This window comes from Pempheris klunzingeri, chromosome 17 (genome assembly GCF_042242105.1).
Source record: "Pempheris klunzingeri isolate RE-2024b chromosome 17, fPemKlu1.hap1, whole genome shotgun sequence".
Lineage (NCBI taxonomy): Eukaryota > Metazoa > Chordata > Actinopteri > Acropomatiformes > Pempheridae > Pempheris > Pempheris klunzingeri.
Genome location: NC_092028.1, coordinates 21,168,289 through 21,187,699, shown reverse-complemented (window position 1 = coordinate 21,187,699; position 19,411 = coordinate 21,168,289). Strand labels below are relative to the sequence as shown.

Genomic DNA, 19,411 nt, shown 5'->3' with positions numbered 1-19,411 from the left:
GAAGCACTCCATACAAAAACACTATTTACAGGAAAATTACAGTTCAGTTTTCCCCCCGAATCCTCTGGCAGCTCAGCTCACCAAAATCCCTTTACTGACCCCCCCATCCAGATTAGAATGCCCTCCCCAACCCCCCCCCCGGTGATTTAAATAGTCCACGCTGGTTTATGAGCCTCCTCGTGCTCAGCATCAGTCCACCAACTCGTAATTCATAGTTTAATTCAAGTCCTGGTCTGTGTGGACCCAAAGTCGTTGGTCTGTTCTGACCAACGACGAGACAGCGCAGAAAAACCACCAACGACCTTTGGAGAAAAACAACGAACGAGGAGATTTAACAGTATGTACATTCATGGTGTTGGTAAGACGTCCCCACACAGGCACCAACATGCAGGCTGCAGTCATGACAACACACAGCACACGCTAAAGCAAAGACACACACACACTCACACACACACACACACACACTCAGTCACGGTAAGTGCACACTCTTTTTGGGATCAGCATCAGACTAAAACCCACGAGGATCGCAGTCAATACCATAAAAATCAGATGAGAACCGTCCAGCTCACCAGACGGTTAAAACAAACGTATTAACGGCTCAAATCAGCTGTGAGCCAAACATAAAACCAGACTCAGACGGTCGGTCCTCTGGACTCTGGACTCGGTCTCTACGTCTCAGCAAAGACTCTGTAAAGACAAACGGGTCCCACAGCTCACAGGTCGAGTGCCCCCCCCCCCCCCGGGTCCTCTGAGGCTCAGTGGGCACACAGATCAGCAGACTGTGACACCAGCATGTAGACACACCCTCAAACTGATCTGAGCTCAGATAGGTGATCAGAGTGTCTTCAACAGCATCTGAGGGGATAAAGGAGCATTCCACTTCATTTCTACATTACTATGGGGAGGGAGACGTGCTGAAGCACCGAGCAGCCCACAGACCACAGGGAGTAGATGGGGTCAGCAGGCTGCCATGGTGCAGCGCTTCAGTCCATCAGAGGGTCAGTGGACGGACAGTCTGAGCGTCCCTGAACGCCTCGCCACAGAGGGGAAGGGGGCTCCTGCTCACCATTTAAACAGAGAACCTCACTGAGCCCCCTGTGTGAGGGGGAGGATGCTGCGTTCACTGCCACAGTCATTTAACACACCCACTGTGGAAACATGGACCAGTCTGGGGGGGGGGGGGGGGGGGGGGCACTTACTGTGAGCACTAGGACCCTCTAAATGAGAACTCGGGGAGTAACAGGCTGACACAGAGACATTCATCATGGCTTCATTTCTTCCTGAAGGATTCCACCTGTGTACGAACCAGACGACTAAACCTCCGACCGAACGGGAGGACAGAGAACAACGCCGACGTCTGCACAACAAAAACATCAATGGAAACATTCTCAAGAGTGCAATTCATCAGTCCCTGCACCCCCCCCCACCCCCAACCCCCAACCCCCCACCCCCCTCCGTAAAGTGACCCGCCACGCCGTGCTCTTTGGCTCCATGAAGCCTGCTCACATCTCACGCCACACGTCTTCATCTGATACCTGGACAATAAAACAAGAGAGGGGAGGGCGACTCGGCCCCCCCACAGTAACGCTCCGTCCTCAGAGCGGCGGCCACAGATGTTCATGACATCACCAGACCAGTGGGATGCTGTTTTGGCAGAACGCCGGCGCCGTGCTGCAGGCGACCGTCACAGTGGGGGGGCGGGGGGGGGCTGACTGGACATGAAAGCGGGGCCCCCCATGAGAGGACTCCCGCACAGCGATGAGGTGGATGAGTGTGGGGGTGAGGCGGTGCAGGGCTCCCCCTGGTGGTGGGGGGGGCAGGTTGGCACAGTGGCAGAGCTCCATGACTCCTGGCTCAGCTCGGCGCCGCTCAGTTCGTCCCAGGACGCCGCCGGCCCCGTCAGTCCGAGTCCGAGTCTGACGACCCCTGTGAATTTGACTCGCTGCTGCTGTCCTCGGACTTGTTCTCTTTGTCCTCTGCCTCCTCATCATCATCGTCATCATCGTCGTCGTCATCGTCCTCCTTCTGCCGATAACAAATAAAAAGATCGATTAATCACAGCCGGCGTCATGGCGTCACCTCCGCCTACCGGCACAGACACTCACATCGTCGTCTTCGTCGTCATCATCCTCTTCCTCGCTGGATGAGTCTGCCTCGGAGGAGGCCTTCTCCTGCTCGTCGTCTTCATCGTCGTCCTCCTCCTCCTCCTCCTCGGTGTCCTGCGGGAAGAGAGAGGTTCGGGTCAGCCGACAGCGTCTCCACGGCGACAGACCGACCATACAAACGGGACAAAGACAGACACTCACTGATTTCTTGGCCTTGGCTTTGGGCCCCCCCGGTTTGGCCGTCGTTCTTCTTTTCTGAAACATGCGAGAGGTGAGACAAGGTCAGAGCTGCAGGACGGGTTCTGATCCGTCTGACGGCACACGGACGTCATTTACTCACCTGGGAATTATACTCCTTGTAGGTGTTTCTCTCCTGGGAGGACAGGCTCTGAGGGAGGAACAACAGCCAGTTAGAGAAGTGCCTACACGTCATGTAACGCCTCCACCCGCCGCCCCGCCACCCCCCTTACAGCGAGCCACTGCTCCAGCTGGACTTTGTACTGCCTCTGCTTCTCCTCGGCGATCTTCTTGTAGCGGTCCTTCTCCTTCAGCGGCAGCCTCTGCCAGCGGCTGCCGATCTCCGTCATGCGCTCCTTCATGGGGAGGTGGTTCAGCTCTCCGTTGGACAGCATCTCCTGGGAGAACTTCTGATAGCCGTTTCTAGAAGAAGCAGGACAGGGTCAGAACACATCCCACAGCTCGGACGGATCAGATCCGGAGGCCGGACGCACTTACGATGGCGGTTTCTTGGGTTCACCCTCAAACTTCATCTTCTTCCCTGAGGCTACGGCGGCAGCAGGAGAGCGCATCTCACACAGTTCCCTCTGTGGGGGAGATTCAGCCCAGCGTTAGCTCTCTGCGGGCTGCACAGACTCTACAGACAGCCTGAACCATCACTAACCTCGTATCTCTTCTGGTCCTCGGCCGCCTTTTTGATCCACATGATCTTCTCCTTTTTCTCCATGGTGCTCCAGGTCGCCTCCATCGCTTTCTGGGCCTTTGGCCGATCGTTCTGCAGAGCACACGGCCACATTACAGCACTGCAGGGACTATTTAACCAGGATCTTAATCACTATTTTAATCAATATTGTAAAGAATATGTTATCAGTATTTTCCTCATGTTACTGTATGAACATGTTCTTAACCTCTTTAAAGCTCCTCCATGAGGACACAGGTCGTCTGCACCAACACTGTTCTAAGACTTTGTGTCTTTAATTTCCGTGTTATTACTCCACTGCTATCCAAGAGTCTCTGCTGTGACTTGACTTGACGCATGGAGCTCAGTAACTTCAGGTCTTTGTCCCGGAGGAGCAAGAGGATGATGTCTGTGGTTGTGGTGTTTTGGTATGACCAGGTAAACCGGTGTGTTTGCCTCACCTTAAACCTGGCCAGGTAGTCTCCGATGACGCTCTGCTGCCAGATGTCCTGCGCAGTCTTGGGGGGGTCCGGCAGACGACTTCGGTCCTCCTTCTCCTTCTTCTCTGACTCTGCCTTCAGGACCGTCTCCAGGCGCTTGTACTTCTCCTTCACCACCAGACAACAGGGTCAGTACATGAGCACATCGTGCTGTTCTGCAGTGTTACGTCATGCTGTCTAGACGGGGTACCTTCTTCTTGTCCGGCAGCTCGTTCCACATGCGGGCCAGCAGCCTGGTCAGCTCACTGTCGGACAGGTCTGGACGCTCCTGCTGCAGCTTCGGGCGCTTCTCCTCAGAGAAGATGAACATGGCTGAAATTGGCCTTTTGGGTTTCTCTGGATTGGCCTGTGGGCCACAGAGAAGACGTCAGAGTGGGTCACTAAAGCCTCTATCACAGTCCACATGTATCAGCAAACTGAATTCAACACTTTAAACACCTCTGTTTAAAATGATGTGGCATCAATTCTCAGAATTCTCAGAGTGATTCTGTGTCTCATAGTGTTTAGATAATAATAATAAGAAGAAGAAATAAACCGGTGAATGCCTCCACACACACGGTCTGATGCCAGAGTGGATCCAGAGTGTTCTCCGTCTTACCTTGGCTTTAGAGTTCTTCTTTTTGGAGGCAGGACTGTTGGCTCCGCCGCCCTTCTTAAAGCCGATCTTCTCCTCGGACAACACCCGCTGCTGCTCCTCCTCCGACAAGCTCTGCACATCCACACAGCACAGGACGGCAGGAATAAACACTCAGACACACACGAGAGCAGCCGTGGTGTGAAAACTACGTCCTGAAGAAGAAACTATAATGGAAAGAAAATTAAAACTCACGCTGAGAAATCTGTTCATCTCGATTTCATACTCCTTCTTCCTCTGGAAAACAAAAACGGCACAATGAGACCCAACATGATCACTGTGTTTCCGTCTGCTTTAATCATGTGACCGATGAGATCATGTGACCGACCTGCTCACAACGTTTCTGGTAGCCGTCCTTCTCGCCCTGTTTCAGCAGCTTCCACCGCTGGCTGCACATCACCATACGCTCTGTGCTGGGCACGTCCTTCATGTTCGACATCAGCTCGGCGCAGAACATCGAGTAGCCGTTCCTGAAATCACACGCATGTCATACATTAGACCTGAACACCCGACGGGCCGGCGTCTGCCACGTGTCAGGGCAGAGACTCACGGGGGGGGCTTGTCAGGCCGGCCGTCAGACTTGTCCTTCAGGTGTCTCTCGGCCTTGGTCAGGGTGGACTTCACGATGTCGTCCTGAGTCATGTTGAGCTCTGGATGCTGCTGGATGTACTCCCGCATCGTTCCCTGGAATGTTACACACAAACACAGTTAACACTGTTCTTCCACCACAACACACCCGTAAGACCAGACTCTGCCCGCCGGCCGAGCCTCACCTCGTACAGCTTCCTCTGCTCCAGAGACTTGGTGATCCACTTCAGCCTCTTCTTGTCGGACAGCTGCGTCCACTGTTTGCCCAGACTGTCTTTGATGTCTTTGGTGGTGGCCTGCAGTCAGAAAACACAGCCGTCGTTAAGGCTGAATCCCAACAGGAAATACATCCAGGAAACACATTTAAAGCAGCAGAAGAAGAAACGCAGCCTGTTTGATTCTGTTAGAAGCTCTGGGGGGGGGGCACACTCACGTCTGGGTGTGTCTTCAGGAAGGCCTTCTTCTCATGGTTGTACCACAGCTGCTGGGGTGTCTTGGGCTTCTCGGGTATGTTGGAACCTTTCTTGGTCATGCTCTCCACCAGGTCCGGGTGTTCTGTTCTGTGCACACACCAGACACCAACATCTTAAAACCGTTATCCTCCTTAAACCTGCTGCAGGTGCAACAACACTAGTGACACACGGCCTCACCTGAACTTCATCATGCTCTGCACAAATGACTCTTTGTCTCTCAGGAAGTCGTCAACATATTTTTTCTGTAATGATGAAGACAAGAAGAATTTCTGTTAGTATGATTTGACGCGGCGGCCTAATGGGTCTTTTGGGTGAAGGTCTGTGTCGGACCTTCTTCTTGTCGGGCAGCTCCCTGTACTTCTTGGAGAGGATTTTCGTCAGGTCCAGGTTGCTCATCTCAGGGTGCAGCTTTGCGTACTTGGCTCTCTTCTCCATGAAGAAGCGGAAGTAGGGAGTCAGGGGCTTCTTGGGGAAGTCTGGGTGTTTCTGAGAGCATCGTGGGGGGGAAAGAGGGGAGAAGAGAGTTGAGACTCAGAGAAAAGCTTCATCTATGAGCTGTGTGAAACATCGACGTCGTCTCACCTTTATCTTCTTGCCTTTATACGGGTTTTTGATGTAGTCTTGGGCATCGACTATCAGCTCTGTTAGAGTCCGAAATTTACGGATCTGTGGACAAAAGGCATAAAAAGTGAGTCTGAGGAAGAAATAACCCAGGCAGAAAACGTGTAATGAACCATAAACATGACTGACCTCTTTGGAGACCTCCTGCCACTTCTGCTTACACATGTCTGCTGTGTAGGTGTTGAAGGCCACCTTCTGCCAGTCCAGGTGGGACTCTGACGTCTTGTACTTGGTCAGGTCCTTCTGGGGCAGGGCCACCTTCATGGCCTCCAGTAGTTTTAACAGGTCATCCTGTGCCCACACTGACAACACACACACAAGAATTAGCACCTGAAGCTGTCGGCTCCACCATACAACTGTAACAGCAGCCCTTTATTCTACCTGTGGGGAGTCACCAGGGGGACAACCATGTTTTGCCATTTTGAGTAAAATGACTCTTGTGCAGCTTCTAAGTTTGTGTGCCAGTATATAGTTCTGTCCTGGAGCTGCTGTAACACCTGAATGAACCTTTGTGGACCAGTGAAAGCTCCTCTTATCACATTTCCTCTGTGGTTTTTATTAATTTATGTTTCTAACCTCACTGTACCAGCTACAGGGACGTGTAAAGCACATCAATAAAATAAGAGATTGATCAGAAATTGTGGGACACAGCTGTTAAAAAACCCACCTTGGCCTTGGGTGGGTGCCTCCATTACTCCATTCATCTGTGGCTGTGCTGTCTTTAATCTAAAAAACAATAAAAATCAAAGTCATAAGTCATGATTTCAACATTCATCTCGGCTTTAACGGAGAAAACTCTTTAAAAGATCCACCATGAAGCTCTCAGCAGCAGAAAAACAGGATTTTTAAATCCCCTGTTTTCCTGCTGAAGTTATTTTAGTGTGAATTGTTCCCATGATGTCTGCGGTGGAGGAGTGAGGCTGAACGTGAGTGTGAGGACATCATGGTTTATGTTGATTACACCGCCCCTTAAACGTTTACGCTCCATGCTGAGACATAGGCTATTGCTTGTGACGGCTTCAAATCTCAAATAACACTGCGGAGGGCTTCAACCAGCGCGGCGAGCACCGACAACCGCAGCCTCCGCCGCCCAAACGGTGCCAGCCGGGATGCAGCCCGCTCCTACGGTTCTTCCTCCGCGGACACGCGGCGGCCACCATTTTCTGTGTCTGTCCGCCCGCTAATGGAGGCTTGCTGTGGGGACGGAGGCTGGGGAGGATACGCGGAAGGAGGAAGGGCACGGACGTGGACGTGGACGGACGGGCAGCTGTAGGCGACCAGCTGATCACGGACGGCGGATCTGCTTTCGGTGGCCGACGCGGGGGAACGGAGGTGGATGTACTGCAGCCAAGTGCGCCACTCGGCAGAGGCGCCTCATCACCGAAGGACGCCGGTGTGGCTCCGCCATGAGACCCTGTGCTCTCCCCCTCCGGTGTGTGCCCGGGCCGGAGCCGGGACACCCGCCCCATGTCCGCTCTCAGTTAATAAACGTGTTTTCAGGTCGTTTATTCAGGTTTTGTCCGGTAAATGTGGCGTTTAGAGAGCCAAAGCCCGTGCATTCTTCAGCGAGGCGTAGCCGAGCTCCGCTCCATGATGGCGGCCGCTCGTTGTTCGTCGTGTTCTTGGTGGCCGCAGCGCAGTGAAGCGGCCACGGCGACAATAAAACCACCACCGCCACCATTTCTACCTGCGAACAGCCGCCATAACGCCCACCGGAGCCTGAAACATCCTAAAATGTCACTTCGACCTCAGCATATGGCTGCGGGAGGTCTGGAGCGGAGGCACCGCTCGGCCGAGGGCCACCAGGCTCCACAAATGAAGCTTAATTTGACTTTTCTGAACATATTCATCACCGTAGCTTTAAAATATTAACATTTAATGCTAGAATTACAGTTTACATTCGGCCACCGGGAGGGACACGTTAGACCCGAACGTGTCTGTTTACAACAAATAATTTTAAACGACCACCGGCTGTAATTTTGCTAATTAACCGTTAAACCTCGTCACATTAACGACAGACGCCTCTGAGTCTGTGAAATGTCCCGTAAAGCCGCACTAATGTCGGCTGGCACTGTGGCGGAGGGCTGGGGGGACCTGCGGAGGCGCAGGAAGAAAGAAGAAAAGGGAAATTATTCTTAACCGTTGGCCTCCCGTTTTAACACGGTTAATTCTAACGTTAACGGCGTTAACCGGCCGTAACACGGCGCGGTGTACCGGAGCCAGCCGTGGCCGTGTTAGCTAAAGCCCGATGGAAACGCGCTAACGTCCGCGGCGGAGCAGCTCGAGTGGCGCCACTGAGGGCTCCGGGGCCGCCATGCTTCCCTCTGCTCGACGAGGAGACCTACCGTGACCAGCTCCAATGGCGCACTGCAAACTGAGCAAAACGGAGCTTAAAACCGGAGCCGGGGCGGTGCGGTCTCCCTTCCCTCGGTCCAAAAGCGCATAGGCGAGATCAAGAAGGCGGGTTCTCCGAGCTCGGTCGTCGGCGGCTCTGGGCTCGTCGGTGAGAGAGAGAGGGGGAGAGAGAGGGCGAGTCTCTGCACGGTGAGATATTAAACCGAGATCCCTGATGGCTGACCGAGAGAGGCGGCTGGCTGTTCCGCCAACAGCCGCATGGAGGTCTCGGCGCCCAAACCGCCGTTAATTCTCCACACAAACAGCCCGGTCACAGCGCCAGCTGCCGGGTTTCGATGCAGGGGGCCGGTAGCACACAGTCGCAGGGTGTAATTTAGAGAAAATAGCGCCTTTACCCCCGGCTCTTACCCACTTTCTTCCCCGCCGTAGAGGACAAGAGATCCGGCTATGGCCGACCTCGCCTCGCTCCGCCACAGCGGTCGGTTTGCTCGGCTGCCACAAAGAGGCTGCCGGCCGAGGCGCCTCAAAACCAAACTAACGCGAACATTAAAGTCGATCTGGCGGCTTTTGGCCGTTTTTGCGCGGTGTTTTCCGCCCTCTGAGCCCGTGCTGCGAGAGCGGGCGGCCGTGCTGGCTTACCTGTGTCTCGGCGTGTCTGTGGAGGAAGAAGGGGAGGGTTGAACGATAGCCAGCACTGCGCCGTCGGTCCCGGGCTCCAGTCCCCGCAGAGATGGTCCTTCCCCCCCGCCTCCATCTCACTCGCCGTCTCCCTCCAGTCAGCGCGCAGCAGCCCCTCTCCCTCCATCCAACCACGGCGCTGCGCCCAGACATCCCGACCCCGCACCGCCGAGCCTCAGCCCAACCGGGGGCGCTTATTTGTGGCCCCGCAGTCCGACCTGTGTGATCTGCAGCCGGGGTTAGCACCTCCGGTACTTTATCAGGCAGCAGAGAGTTTCATGGAAGTTGCACCAGTGATTGATTAAAGTTTCAGACACATGCTGTGGTGGTGTGGAGCCGTGTGTCTCCGGGCCAGAGCCCGCTGTCCCTGCAGTCACTCAGCCTCCGTCTTTTCTCGGGCTCCATTTCTCTTTTAGGAAACTGTTGGAGCTGTTTGACAGCTTCATTTCGGCCCTGCATGTTTTTTCTGTCCAACTCCACCTTGTGTGTTTGTGGGCGGAACCAGCGGCCGTCCAATCATAGACTGTAAGCGGCCAGGCCGTGAACACACCGCGAGGCTTTCAAGGACCACAGGAAACACCACACTGCAGCACAGGAGCGGGACATGGGGGCTGATTCAGACTGCGTGGACACCCACAGGGCTCCAATAAATACTAAAGTTTACTAAAGTAGAATGTGACCATAAATGACCCCTGACATACTGTTTAATTCAGATGATATTATCTATCTATCTATCTATCTATCTATAGATATAGATATATCTATATCTATATCTATATATATATATAAACTAAGAAAAAAAACAACCACTTTATTTGTATGTGTTCACATCTTGGTGAATAAAGCTGCTTCTGATTCTGAAACGCCAAAGTTTATTCTTTTGTCATTTTTATTTCCAAAGTCTGTATATTCAATACACCTTTTTCCTAATTACTCCTTTATTATTATCTTAAGTGACTTCATGAAATAAAATAATGATAAAATTGAATGAAATAAATATAACCTGAAATAAGTTATTGTAAAAGTAATCTGAATAAAATGATGCTCCATGATAAGATCACTTCTTCATTCGGTTGTATATTGTGTCTGGTTTATATGATTATTTCTGCTGACTTCAGCTCTCTGTCAGTGAGACATATTTTGAAGTGTGACTGAACCTTTTCAGTTTGTTCAATAATGTTTAATCTTAATCACATTTACTTTAAAAACAGTAATTAATAAGTGTACATGCTCGAGCCATTTTTTTTTTTTTTGTAGCTGCAGAACAAGAACCGAATGTCATAGTAGCTGGATTTAAGTTTTATTTTCTAATTTCATGGCTGGAGTGTTTGGTGTGTTCCAGATGCTGAGTACTGAGAGGTTGATGTTGCCGTGATGTCCTTGAAGGCAGCACGCTGCAGGCCCCCCCTCTGCTGCTGACTGCAGGACTAAATGATAAAAGTGAGCGGGGGAAAATCTGTATTTTCTTTAATGCATGAATGAAAAGACAGACTTTAAAGACTGTTTTTATCTTTAATAAAGGCATGTACAGTGTTCCAAACACACGACAAGCGACAGGAAAAAGATCCTGAAGTTTCCCATGATTATATCAGATCAAACAATTCTATCTCATCATCCAATATCTACCACTACTGCTCAACCCTTTTATACTTTATCAAAGCAATCACACACTTAAAGTCAGACAGAAGTGCCCTGCACACCTTCCAATACACAATCTAAACAAGTAGTTCATTAAATCAACATGAGGCAAACTGGAGCAACACAATCTAAAACTATATGTGAGGATAAACACATGAAACGCTGCTGTGTGATGATAATCCCTGAGAACTCATTATGTGTAAGGAGCTGAATAGATCAAACTTAAAGCTTAAATAGTGAACACGAGGTTAGATGGTTAGATATATGATTATTATATCATATGTTAAATTACATGGACAGATGGACACTGGTAGTCACTTTAAAGCCATTCTGTAGCTATGCACTAAAAGAAAAATAAACTATATCATAAATGGATTTTCTCACATCGTCAGGGAAGAGACTTGTCATTTAAAGAAATCACACGTTCTTCCGGCATCATGAGGTAACTAAACATGTTTAATAAAGCCAAACTAACATCAGATCAGATGAGAAGAAACAGGGCTCATGTTTTAGCGGTTATCATCGCTTCCCTGTCCTTTCAGCTGAGGAATAATGTGTGACTTCTGGAAATGAGAGGTAATTTCCTTTAAAGATAAATAATAATAATAATAATAATAATAAGACGACAGAAGAGTTTGAAACTGTATATGTTTACAAAAGCGTGTTTTAAAGACTCGTGATTCCTGCAGAGAAGGATGGAGAAACATGAATGATGTGTTCACGGCAGCGGAGACTCATCGTACACGTCCACCCCGGGTTCCTCCTCGAACGTCACTTTGGCATCATCTGCATCCAGCTGCAGCACAAACACACACCATCACACCAGGGAACACACACATATCAGGCTGCTACTGAGCGTAACACAACCAGAGGTACTTACACACTTCATCTCCATGGCCGAGAAGAGCGTGCCGGTCATGAACATGCGCAGAGGGATGGTGAGGATGAGAACAAACGGCAGGGCCAGAGAGAAGGGACTGATCTTCACCACCCACAGGACGCCCACACACACGACCTGGATCAGCGTGAAGAGGTGCATCCGCCACGTCTTCACCTGCACAGACGACCACACGGGAGGGCGTTAGAGGGGCATCCACCAAAAAAATAAACGACCACAGAGACACTAAACGACCACGAGGACGCAGGCAGCTCTGTGCAGCAGCAGCTTGTTGTTCTCAGCTTAAACTGTATAATTTTGTTGGTATTTTCTTGAGCTGACACTGCAGCTTCAGCCCGACTCATCACCAACAGGGAGGCTCTGAGCGGTGTCTGAGCAGGTTACGTACCCGGGTGGCGTAGGGGTCGGAGGGGTGGTATTTCTTCGGTGTGATCAGCAGAAGCATCCTGTCCCACATCTGGATTCCACTCAGAGACGTGATTCCCATGTAGAGGAAGATGCCGAACAAGGCAGTCATGGGAATCATCTTCAGAATAGGCTCCATGAAGATAGAAACGCCTGGAGGTGACAGGAGGCGGAGGGTTATCTAAGGGAAAGGCCATTTACTCTGACCCCTGACCTCCAGAGGGCAGTACCTACCGACCATGATGGCCACCAGTATACCGCTGATCCTCTGCTCCAGCACCTTCTCGATCTCCGGTTTGGGGCCCTTGCTCATGACGGTGAGGGCGTTGGCGTGGGTGACGGATCGCACGGTGGCGGCGCTCAGCCAGGGCACCCCGAAAATAGAGGAGATGCCCCCCATGGTGACCAGGAGGAGCAGGTCGAAATGGAAACCAGATCCTTTCACCATCTTCCTCTCAGGTTTGCTCACAATCAGCCTGCCAACGAGAACAGAAACCTCTCAACAACCACAGCTCAGCCTGAAGTAACGCTGCAGACTGTGAGGCCGTTATCAAAGGGGTCACCCACGTGGTAATCTGGGACTCGAGGAAGATGAGGATGAAGACGAGCAGCGCCGGGACACAGCAGGCGCCCATCATCCAGATGGGGAAGGGGTCCTTCTCTCCCATGGGGTTGATGAACCAGCCTCTGAGTTTGGGGCTGGTCACCTCAACGCCTTTTGGCACAACCAGTTTCTACAGAGGACAGGACGGCACTCATTAGTCACCATAGAGAGGAGAATAAACATGAGGTGAGGTCAGTCTCTGAGCATAGTGAGAGTTACAAAGATCAGATGTCCCAATAAATTGATAAACGTTGTGATTCCGACTGTCAGGTGAATTAACAGCAGTGTCTGTCTGCTGTCTTTGCTTATAACACCAGTCAACAAGGCGTGTCATGTCACCCACAGTGACACGTGGACACACATGTGACATCCACTACAAACACAAACAGCTTCTCAACTTCTACTGGAGAAACTCCAGCAGGAGTAAAAACTGACCGAAACGTCAGACTGAATGTAAAACATCTGCAGTGGGTGAGAGCGGCATGAACAACGGAGGGAAAACAGACTTTTATTGACACAAAGAGCCACCAGGCTGTTTGCTTTAATCACTGCTCTTGTACTGAACTGATGAAATGGCGTCCTCGTGTTTACCTGAGTGTAGGCGTCCTCGATGCTGATGTCCACGGCGATCATGAAGAAAATAGCGATGGGGACGCCGAAGTCTCCGATCAGACGACGGAGCTGGTGAGACACAGAGCAAAGGGTCAGAGCTGGAGTCTCACTTTAGCACTTCAGAGTCTGTTATTAAAAAAAGACTTCTATTTATTTTAGATCTATGTTTTATAGAAGTCAGGTCGTTGGTCGCACCGGGCCGGGAAAGTAGTGGCCGTTCTTGAAGTGGCGGAGGAAGTAGGCGATGAAGAAGCAGCCAAACATGAGACACATGGAGAGCAGGGCGGTGTTGGGGTAGGGCCTCTCGATCACCACCTCTTGGACGGTCACATTGCCGTCCGGGTGGAACTCGACGTGCTCCGTGACGAGCGGGTGGAAAGGATTGTCTATGGAGTCGTTGAGGTGGTCGTAGTTCAGAATCAGAGGGTGGGCTTTGAAGATCTGAGCGAGAGGAGATGATAAAGGAGAGATAAGAGACAACAAACGAGGCTGAAGGGAAAAACAGAGTCTCTGACGTGAGATGATGAAGGCGAGGAAACCTTGATGAGCTTATTGAAGGTCTCGTAGATGAAGATGAGAGAGATGAGGATGGAGAAGATTTCCTGAGTGAAGCGGGAGATGAATCTGACCAGGAAGCTGCCCTCCACAGCCACGATGATGACCACGATCACAATGAGCCACATCCCCACCCAGATACGACCCACGATGTACTCAATGCCCTGAGTCTTGCAGAACTAGTATGGAACGAACCAAGGGAAATGGGTGATGGTGATGATGATGATGACGATTATGAGGAAGAAATAGATTCATTCAGGGGTTTGAACATGTGACAGCTCATACATACAGAGAAAAAAGCCTCCTCAAACACCAGCAGCGGCCCGGAGAAGCCGATGATGAGGACGGGCTGGGCAGCGATGAAGCAGAAGATGACGCCCTGGATGCTGGTGGAGATCATGAGCTCCGACACGCCCATCAACTTCTCTGTTTTGTCGGCTGGAGTCAGACAACAGGCAGAGAAGTTAAAGACATCAGAGGTTGTCAAACTCCTGCAGATGAACTGAGACACAGCACACGCGTCTTTTTACCCAGAAGCCCTCCGAAGGTGATGGCTGGGGACAAGGCAGCGAAGTAGATGAAGATGACGGCGGCGAGGACCTGAGGGTTCAGAGCGTCTGTGTAGTCGCTGATGTAGTGGCGGTAACGACGCTTAAGGTCCTTCACCATCCCACCAAAGGGGTAGCCGGTGCGGGCCAGAGGGTCCTCCTGCGGCTCCTCTGGGAGTTTCTCAACTGGACAAACAAAAGTGACGTCAACACAAACTTCACTGGTCACCTTCTCCTCTCCGTCCTCACACAGATGACACACTATTGGCTGTTCACATGTTTTATCAGTTACTGGAGGAGCATTTGTTCAGCATCCAGCTGCACATTTCGTCTGCTCTCACTACTTCTGATGTCTCATATTTAATTAATTAAAGATGATGAAGTGTCTGATATCATCGTCAGGTCTGTCAGGCCAGTTAGCTTAGCTTAGCATAAAGACTTGAAACAAAGGGAAACTGTTAGCCTCGGTCTGTCCATTGGCAGCACAGTCACTGATCAGCACCTCTACAGCTCACTAATTAGCATGTTACATCTTGTATGACAGTTTTGTCCCTGCTCCCAGCCTTTGTGCTAAGCTAAGCTAAGCTAAATGACATTAGCATTGTATCCACCTGTTCACCTGACTCCCTGCTAGAAAAGAAATAAGAGCAGTTTTCCACAGTGTTGAACTTCTGCTCAGGAGACATGTTTAAACTCTATAAATGTTTCTCTCTCTCGCGCTCTCTGGGAGTCATATAAATAAGTCATTGATTGAAATGGAAGATAATATAAAAATGTGTTTTCTGTTTGACGCCTGAGAGAGACTGAGACGGTCCGTGTTGCCACGGCGCTGTACGCTGACCTATGACCCTGTCCCCGAAGGCCAGGCGGGTGTCGCTGGGACGCAGTCTTTCTCGCAGCATCTTCTTCTGGAAGCCGATGATGGGCTCCAGCATCCCCTTGTCTTGTATCTCGGTGGGAGGGATCACGATGCTGCAGTCCATGAAGTCAGCGATGGCGTTGGTCACGTCCTTGTCCGTCTGAGCCAGGAAGGCCTCCAGACAGAACACCTGCGGAGCAGAGACACACGCTCACCTGACTACCTGCACCACACTAACAGGACACGTCTGATTGGTGGGATGGTGCGAGCTCACGGCTAAAGCTGGTTCTCACCCAGTCGGCCATCAGAGCTCCCATGGCGCGTCCACTTTCACTGTAGTCCATCCCGCTCTGGGCGGGGCCCACCAGCACGAAGACGAAGCGAACGGGGACGGGACACTCCAGCATGGACTCAAACACCACAGAGTCCCTCAGCCGCACGAAGGCCACCACGGGCTTCTGCAGGTAGTCCAGGACACCTGTAGAAAACACAGTGTGTGTTTATGAGCAGGCAGAGACCTGGAGTCATGTGACTGCCTCTGGATGACAGGAACGTACCTGAGAGGACCACCGAGGCCTCCACGTTGTCAGAGCTGTCTCTCTGCAAACACGAGCAGCAGAACCATGAGTGTTAACACGGGAACGATCAAAGGCTCAAAATAAATAAATCTGTATGAAAACTGTCCAAACTGTAAAAAATGACTAGACAGAAATGTTATAAAGCTGCTTAACACCACTAACAAACAATATAAAACCATTTCAACACTGTGTACCTTGTTGGTCACAGAGAACGTCTGCATCTCAACGTCTCCAGAGGGGGTGACCACAGGCCCCACAGACTGACTGGAAGCACAGGTGGAGGGAAGATGAGGTGAAGATGGTGTTAATAACAAATAAAAGAATTAAAGTGTCACATGACATTAATAAGGAGGCGTGTCCTGTTTATAACAGTATAATAATGATATTATACAGACCTGACAGCGTAAGACAGGTGTGTGTGACAGCGTAAGACAGGTGTGTGTGACAGCGTAAGACAGGTGTGTGTGTCAGTATAAGACAGGTGTGTGTGTGACAGTGTGTGTGTGTCCTGTACGTTACCTGCGTCTCATGAGCAGAGACCTCAGCAGCATGTCGCGGTCGCTGGCTCGGATCTCACCGTTGTTCGCCAGCTCATCGGCGACCTTCTCGGCCACGGCGGACAGACTGCTGGCGTCCAGGTCCAGAATCACAGCACCTGAACACACGAGAGTGACTTTACCTGGACAGACTCTTCACGCCCACACGTCCCACCCCTCCGCCCCCCTACGCTGTCTCCCGTTCTCACCTGTGCTCATGGTCTTGCGGAGCTGGATCAGGCTCTTGAAGGTGAGGTAGGACACGTGTGACGGCCCCCATCTCCCCGTGGTGCGGTTCAGGTTCTCCTCGTAGCCCACCCAGCGGCTCGTCTCCTGCCAGCTGTTACCCTGCAGCTCATTCAGCTCCACGTAGGCCTGAGGTCAGCAGGGCGGTGGGTTAATGAACACACACACACACAGATGATGATGACATGTGATGAAGAGCTGTCTGTGCACACACCTGAGCGTCCCCCCGTGTGGTGGCGTTGGTGTTCAGGTTCAGATAAGCTGAAATAAAGAGACAGGAAGTGATTTGTGCTCAGATTTATGAAGCTAAAGCACTGACAGCAGCCTGGCCTGGGGGGGGACCTACCCTCTGAGTCACTGGGGATGAAGATGGCCTCCAGAGGGCCCCCCTCCTCCTCCTCCTCCTCCTCCTCCTGCGGCCTCCTCTCCAGGTCGGAGGTGTCACTGTGGCCCCTGCTGGGTGGACACACACACACTGTGAAGACAAGATGAAGACTGCTGCCCCTCCCTCGCTTTAACATCAGCACGTCAGAGGCCTGGGACCCCTGATGAGGTGGGGGGGTCTGGTTCTGGCTGCTCAGGCTCTCCACTGTCTGTAAGCACCGGTGCTGTTCTGTCCTCAGCCACCGGAGGGCGCTGTTGACCAACCTGTTTCTTATCACTGCCTGCCAGGATGTAGCAGGAGCTGTGTGACCCCCCCGCCTCCCTCCCCCCCTCATCAGCAGGTTAATTAACTCAAATTATTTCTCAGGTCAACATCTGAACTCTCCCAGTTCACTGAGGCTTTAGCCTGGTTTTATTCCAGTAAACACCAGAGATCCTGGACATGATGGGGGGGGGGGGGTAATGTGTGACTTAATGTTCTCTGTTCTATGCTTTAATGAGTGTTTTGACCTTTTTTAAAAGCGCTCTATAATAAAATGTATCATCATCATTATTATGAACCTGTATGTAGTGAGGTGTTGTGGCCACATGGGGGCACCACTTGAAACAGTCGCGCTGTGGTTGTGGAGGTGTTGGCTAAAGCTAAAGCTACAGTTAGCGCTAACAGAGAGCAACGTTAGCTTTCATCTGAGTCTTTATTTCTGATGACTGGAGGTCTGACACCGACTCTCCTTTTAGCTCTAGTTTGGTCTCCTGAGGGAAACAGACAGACTCTGTAGAGCCCCTGATGGCGGCGCTGACACCCCCCCCGCACCCTGAGCCTGCAGCACCACATACATGTACGCTGAGTTCAGGATGCGAAGGACGGCGTCAGGGGCCTCCTGTGCACCTGTACAGCACTCACACACAGGTACACAGGTGCACCACCCACAGGCTGAACGAGGGGAGGACTCACAGTGTCGGCGGAGACAGGACGGCCGAGTCCTGGTCCTCATATGACATGTCACTGCCCTGAGAGAGAGGAGGACAGATTCAGCATGAGGTCTGCACACAGCAGGTTCCTGGGCTGACAGGTGACCTGCTGAGCCTCAGGTTTACACACTGGCTGCTGTAAATGTTGAAGCTGATGAACAGCGACTGACCTCCTCGAAGCTGAAATTGCTCTCCATCGATGCTGATGTCTGTCTTTGACCTCTCAGCTGCTCCCTGACACAGAGGAACAAACACAGAAAACATGTTTATTGGACCATATGAGACACAAGCAGAGACACCCAGGGGCCTTTAGCTGTGATCCTCCTGCACTGGCAGAGATATTTCTTAGAGTCGTATGGAGACCAGAGCGGGGGGGAGCGTTGTTCTGGGCCGGTGGGGTGACGACACAGAGCTGCTGTGAGGTGCCTCCATCCTCCAGCACACAGATAGCCCATCGGCCGTTGGGAGTGTGAACGACGTTGGAGTTTAAACAGAAGCCGCTCAGAGCCTTATCTCCGGTCACACCCTGCTCCCCTCCACACTCCTCTGTTCTCAGAGCAAAACCCTTCACACAGGAGAACCCCCCCGAAATGCAGGCCTCATCATGTGACCCTGCACAGAGACTCTGGAGCATTGAAACATTTTAAACAGTTCAAACTTTGACAGGCAGCTGAACGGCTCTTCAGCGTCCCACCACCTCTCCTGAAGTCTGTGGGCAGCGGCCTTGTTGTCACTTGTTCGCGCTACACATGCACGGCGCTGATAAGGACGGCCGGCGGTAACAAACACGTCTGCACACACGGCCGCGGCGTCTGAGCGTGTCACACTGCTGCACAGCAACCATCAGTCACCTCCAAACACCTGAAAACGCACCAGAGGACGAAGATCCTGTCTGGCTTTGACCCCCACTGACCTTCAACCCCCCCAAAGAGTAAACCACACTCAGACGTCTGTACAGAGAACACACGCCACCATCACGTCCCTGCACACCTGCTCCATGTGAGTCTTAATTCTAATCTTAGTCTTAACGTTAGTCTTAGTCTTAACGTTAATAATGAGGCCTCCATCCTCGTCATCCTCGGCCCAGTCTGGACTGACCTCCCGCTCTGATCTCTCCACCATGAGGAGCTGCTGTCCTGTCAGGGTCCAGTCTAATTAACCCGGTCTCCCTCTGGTCCAGAGGAGCCCCCTTACCTGTGTGCAGGTGCTCCCCCCTGGCCTGCGGCGCTGGGAACAGGTCGGTCTCTCGTCTGTCAGCTGAGCCGAGCCGGAGATGAAGTGAGCCGGGTCGAACCAAAAGCAGAGTACAGCACTGGGAGGGAGCGGGAACACCCACCGAAGACGACGTCGATCCTCAGACCCGCCGGACCCCACAACACCCGCCCCCCCGGTTGCTGAGCAACAGGCCAGGGGGGTGAGGGAGATAAGGCCTGTGAGACCCTATCGGCCGGGGACACCTTGAGTCGGGGATATCCCAGCCTCAGTCTGCCTGCTCCGCCCTCCCAGCATGCACCAGGGCTGAGCCTGGCCAGGGGGGGGACCAGGGAACCTGCAGCTAACCTCATCCTGGGGGGCCAGGGGGGTAAAGAGGGTAAGAAAGGGGGCAGCAGGCCGTATCAGGAGGAGAGCATCTTCATACGTCATCCTGTTTACGTCCTGGGGCTTCCCTAAACTGTGGGGGGGGGTCCCCCCTTGGGGGGGTCAGG

General features: G+C 52.0%; 2 protein-coding genes across 5 annotated transcripts; both read right to left on the bottom strand.

Annotated features, from left to right (window-relative positions):
* Positions 1–1,472: 1,472 nt before the first annotated feature.
* ubtf (upstream binding transcription factor) lies at positions 1,473–8,949 on the bottom strand. Of its 4 annotated transcripts, none has more exons than XM_070847601.1 (21): positions 8,832–8,949; positions 6,505–6,563; positions 5,967–6,139; positions 5,799–5,882; positions 5,547–5,702; positions 5,394–5,458; positions 5,177–5,303; positions 4,929–5,039; positions 4,706–4,839; positions 4,484–4,625; positions 4,351–4,392; positions 4,120–4,230; positions 3,712–3,867; positions 3,483–3,629; positions 3,007–3,117; positions 2,841–2,929; positions 2,576–2,765; positions 2,446–2,493; positions 2,307–2,360; positions 2,106–2,219; positions 1,473–2,025 (listed from the first exon to the last, which is right to left on the bottom strand). In XM_070847601.1, exons 2-21 carry the CDS (start codon positions 6,539–6,541, stop codon positions 1,900–1,902), a joined length of 2,217 nt encoding a protein of 738 aa, XP_070703702.1. In that variant the 5' UTR covers positions 6,542–6,563; positions 8,832–8,949; the 3' UTR covers positions 1,473–1,899. The 4 variants fall into 4 exon arrangements, with proteins under 4 accessions (XP_070703702.1, XP_070703703.1, XP_070703704.1 ...); XM_070847602.1 differs by lacking the exon at positions 8,832–8,949 and adding an exon at positions 8,183–8,371 and having other exon boundaries at positions 2,106–2,210; positions 2,301–2,360; XM_070847603.1 differs by lacking the exon at positions 8,832–8,949 and adding an exon at positions 8,183–8,371 and having other exon boundaries at positions 2,106–2,207; positions 2,301–2,360.
* A 1,371-nt stretch (positions 8,950–10,320) lies between these two features.
* Positions 10,321–18,999, bottom strand: slc4a1a (solute carrier family 4 member 1a (Diego blood group)). Its single transcript, XM_070847212.1, has 21 exons — positions 18,900–18,999; positions 17,876–17,939; positions 17,689–17,744; positions 16,696–16,805; positions 16,569–16,610; positions 16,313–16,483; positions 16,087–16,222; positions 15,762–15,831; positions 15,547–15,589; positions 15,283–15,467; positions 14,972–15,179; positions 14,113–14,316; positions 13,872–14,020; positions 13,567–13,761; positions 13,223–13,468; positions 13,007–13,096; positions 12,379–12,545; positions 12,046–12,287; positions 11,795–11,964; positions 11,389–11,562; positions 10,321–11,304 (listed from the first exon to the last, which is right to left on the bottom strand). Exons 2-21 carry the CDS (start codon positions 17,900–17,902, stop codon positions 11,227–11,229), a joined length of 2,763 nt encoding a protein of 920 aa, XP_070703313.1. The 5' UTR covers positions 17,903–17,939; positions 18,900–18,999; the 3' UTR covers positions 10,321–11,226.
* Positions 19,000–19,411: the final 412 nt, after the last annotated feature.

Bases quoted from the DNA above. Each gene is read 5' to 3' on its own strand.
- slc4a1a (XM_070847212.1), bottom strand. From the start codon at position 17,902: ATGGAGAGCAATTTCAGCTTCGAGGAG. The intron at 17,745-17,875 runs GTCAGTCGCTGT...CCTCTCTCTCAG, and splicing joins GCAATTTCAGCTTCGAGGAG to GGCAGTGACATGTCATATGA. The intron at 16,484-16,568 runs CTCAGGTGTGTG...CGCCCTGCTGAC, and splicing joins CGCCACCACACGGGGGGACG to CTCAGGCCTACGTGGAGCTG.
- ubtf (XM_070847601.1), bottom strand. From the start codon at position 6,541: ATGAATGGAGTAATGGAGGCACCCACCCAAGGCCAAG. The intron at 4,393-4,483 runs GTCGGTCACATG...TTTGTTTTCCAG, and splicing joins ACCAGAAACGTTGTGAGCAG to AGGAAGAAGGAGTATGAAAT. The intron at 4,231-4,350 runs GTGAGTTTTAAT...GTGGATGTGCAG, and splicing joins AGATGAACAGATTTCTCAGC to AGCTTGTCGGAGGAGGAGCA.